Genomic DNA, 3,809 nt, shown 5'->3' with positions numbered 1-3,809 from the left:
AGAGAGAGAGAGAGAGAGAGAGAGAGAGAGAGAGAGAGAGAGAGAGAGAGAGAGAGAGAGACAGACACACCATTTTGAGATAACAGCCGTTTTGTATTTAACAGGTCTGAGCTACGAGATGTGAGGCGAGAAAAGGGCGAGAATCCTGTTGATGACATAGAAACCCAGGACCAAGTTATTACCTCAAATGATTCCCGGGGGAAGTCACAGTCACGTCATTCAGTTATGAGCCGAGGCAATGGATACGCGGTCAGTGGAACAAAACAACGCTCTAAGCAAGCTGATTATAGTCCATTGTCGAATGATGGGAGACATAATCTCTCCAATATACAAACAGAAGCTACTGGTGTGTCCCAAGATTATAGAAACTAGTAAGACAAAATTGTCACCAATCAAGAGTCCAAGATCAGGGTATGCAGTGGCAGCATCTTCTAAACTACAAGATAGTAGGAACAGACCACTGTTGGGAGAACCTAATGAACATGCATCCCAGATTTCAGTAAGAGGAAGCACTCGATATTCAAACTTTTCCGATTCAAGACCAATATCTTCATTCAACGCTACGGAACCTGAGCCCATACATAGACTCTTAGCTCATTCTAAAGAATGGAAGCCTAAATGTGCATCTTGTCAAGGACACAATGCTGGAAAAGATCGTACTAGATCTACCAATGGGTTATATACCAGATCTTCTGTACATAAACATGATTCTCGATCACCGAATGGCGCAGGGACAATGCAAAACTACAATGAACAAGGCCACGAAAATTACTTTGGTAGTCGTCAATCAGCAAGCATCAAAATATTCGTTGCCAGAAAGTATGAGGGAGGGTTCTGGCTACGGCACTCAAGATTGGTCAACTGACGAATACGCCCGATCAATTCGGAAGAGACCCGAATCGGTCAATAGAGAGAATTCAGGAGAACTAGATCCAAAATCAAAATCATCTAGCGGCTCAAAGTCGAAATCTAACATGCACCTTTTTAAAAGCTTTAGACCGTCACGGACAACACGAGAACGAACGGACTCTGAGAGAAGTGCAAATAACACTATTTTTGAGTTAACCGACTACAAAGCAGTCTCCCGAAAACAATCGGAAGGCAGACAGACACACCCACGTTTTACATACAAAAACGCCTCAAAATCAGTGGCAGAGGATACCAGATTGTCAAGGAATAACAATGAAGCTATGCAGTGCAAGACAAGTACACCCATTCGAACAGATCTATCCACATCTAATATGGCATCAGACAGCACCAACTTCCAGAGAGATCCAACATCTTTCGAAACAGACCAGAGTCATATGATGAAAAGTAAAAGTAAAAAGCAGCCTCGCATGAATAAAGGTGTCGATTCCTCAAATGAAACTGAGAACATAAAAAATGAAACAGAAAATCAATCAATGAATAAGCCCTCTGACATGAATAGAAATTCTATTACGAGAACAATTGCACCAGATTGGAGATCTAACGTGGTTTCCCTGAAGAACATGGATACGCTAGAGACAGACTTGATTTTGAAAGACTACGCCAATGAATACGATACACGGTATTCAACTTCATTTAGTACTGAAAAGGATACGCATAAGCTGGCTGTGACGTCAGAAGAGAAAAGGCTGTCAAATGAGTTTGAAAGAAGTGGTTTGGTCACTGTGAAGAACTATGAGCCAAAGCATCCTGCAGATAATCAATCTGTTAATACTTGGAGAACCAATGATTTTGAAACAAAAGCAGCCTCCCATATTTCAACTCACTCGCTCAAAAGCTCTATTGCCCAAGATAGGCACAGCCCAAGTAGCACTGAATCACTGTATTCAAACGACGCCTCTGAGGAACCGACTGCACAATTTTCAAACGATCGGTCTTCGAATAGCACAAAATTAAAAAATGAGCCAGCAGCCGGCGTCTCAGATAAAAAGCAGCAACAAAATTTTCGGGAATCAGCCTGGGTGAAGCATAGCCGTAAAGGAACGCAACCTCTGCCTGAAGACGAACGCAGACGAACATCAAGTACTTTGCCATCATGTGACGAAAACGAAGACAATAGGAACCGAACCTACGACAAAACAGGGCCTTCTATTCAGAAAAACTCTCCAGAACACGACCAAATTCCAAACATCTCAAGTAGCACAATTCAACAACAGCGGCGAATATCAGCCGCTGCATGGGGTGAAAAGAGTGCTCCGCATTTTCCCACTTCATCATATGAGAATAAAGTCAGCGAATTGTATGATCAGTTATCGGATCCGTACTTTGATATGCAAACTGAAAAAATGGAAACATTGAGCAAAACTAGCAGCGAGATATTTGCCAATTCTACAACTGAAGGCAGTAAAAGCTCAAATTTATCACCAAATACTAAGCCCTTCTCCAGACCATCGAGAACCGACAGTAATTTAAGAAACTCGGCGGGCAAAACGACCAGCTCGATGAAGGGTCGAGGCACTAAACAATCGAGAAATCAAACGAACTCTGAGTTTTCCGGGAGAGAGGCAAGCTCCAGTTTAATTAAAGATGAAATTGATTCGTCTGGAAATAGGGACAAGGAACAACAACGTATAGTGTCAGCTAACGCGTGGTCTGGCCAATTGAACAATCAAGACGCTAATAACACAATTTCAGAAGAAATGCGAGAGGACAGAGTCGAAGGATCAAGACTGTTAGAGAGTAGTTCGAAACAAAAAAAGAGAACCAAAACTAAAATCAGCAGGCTCTGTGTTCATCAATAAAACTCAATTATTCATTGTAATTCATTGAGGTTTCAAATTTTAGTTTTAATTTGGAGTTCGGAAAAAGTTCGGGCCCAGTTGACCCCTTTCTATCCCCTGATTCGATTAACTTTAATTTTCGGAAGTCTAATAGTATTATCAAATGATGAGAGTTTTCATTAGCACCCCAATTATTTAAATGTAAAGCTAGATGTAAATTATCATTATATCTGCAATATTGAATAGAGTCTGGTGCTTAGTCGCAACTACTAAAAAGCTAATCAAATCACTATCAATACAGAGATGCTTTTGTTAATAGTTTAATGAAATCGAAAATTTCCGTTCACCAGGTGCGAACAAATCTTCTTTGTCTATTTTTGTTAATCGGAAAGCACCCTCTTTGAAAACATGGAGTGTCACAGAACGCAATACACGAACTAGAAAAAAAACTTTTTTGCAAGAATTTGGTATTTTTTGGTCAGAATTGGGTATTTTTTGATAGAATTGGGTATTTTTTGGCAAGAATTGGGTATTTTTTGGTCAAAATGGGTTTTTTGGCAAGAATTGGGTAATTTTAGCAAGAATTGGGTATTTTTTGCTCAAAATTGGGTATTTTTGGCTAGAATTGGGTATTTTTTGGCCAGAATTGGGTATTTGTTGGTCACAATGGGTTTTTCGGCAAGAATTGGCTATCTTTTTGGCAAGAATTGGGTATTTTTTGGCAAGAATTGGGTATTTTTTGGTCGGAATTGGGTATTTTTTTGGCAAGAATTGGTCATTTTGTCCCAAGTATAGGCCATTTTTGGCAAGTATTTGGTATTTTCGGAAAAAATTGGTTAGGATTGCAAAATTAACGTAAATCGCAACAAAAATCCGGTAAATTCTAGTAAAAATTGGCTGAATTTCAATGAAAAATTATAAAATATTAGTCTCTTTACGTAAATGAACGTAAAAAGCTATAATTGTGAAAATTAAGCGCAACTGAAGTGTATGAGAAAATGCTTAAAAGTAAAAGTTCGGCAGATATAAATCATTAAGTAGATAAAATTAGCAGAAGTGCATTAGAGCGGAACAAACAATTATCTCAACTAGACGGATTTC

The 3,809-nt window shown here is 39.3% G+C and overlaps 1 protein-coding gene across 1 annotated transcript in view; it reads left to right on the top strand.

Moving 5' to 3' along the window:
• Nucleotides 1–373, top strand: part of LOC142334884 (uncharacterized) — a 71,949-nt gene extending 71,576 nt beyond the window's left edge. Inside the window, exon 9 of the mRNA XM_075383209.1 lies at nt 105–373. Coding sequence (XP_075239324.1) covers nt 105–372 — 268 coding nt within the window. The 3' untranslated portion in view covers nt 373. The remainder of the gene's footprint in view (nt 1–104) is intronic.
• Nucleotides 374–3,809: the final 3,436 nt, after the last annotated feature.

The sequence above is a fragment of the Convolutriloba macropyga genome, chromosome 2, assembly GCF_964194025.1.
Source record: "Convolutriloba macropyga chromosome 2, txConMacr16.3, whole genome shotgun sequence".
Taxonomy (NCBI): Eukaryota; Metazoa; Xenacoelomorpha; order Acoela; family Convolutidae; genus Convolutriloba; species Convolutriloba macropyga.
The sequence above is the reverse complement of the archived record's forward strand: the minus strand, read 5'-3'. Positions and strand labels throughout refer to the sequence as shown.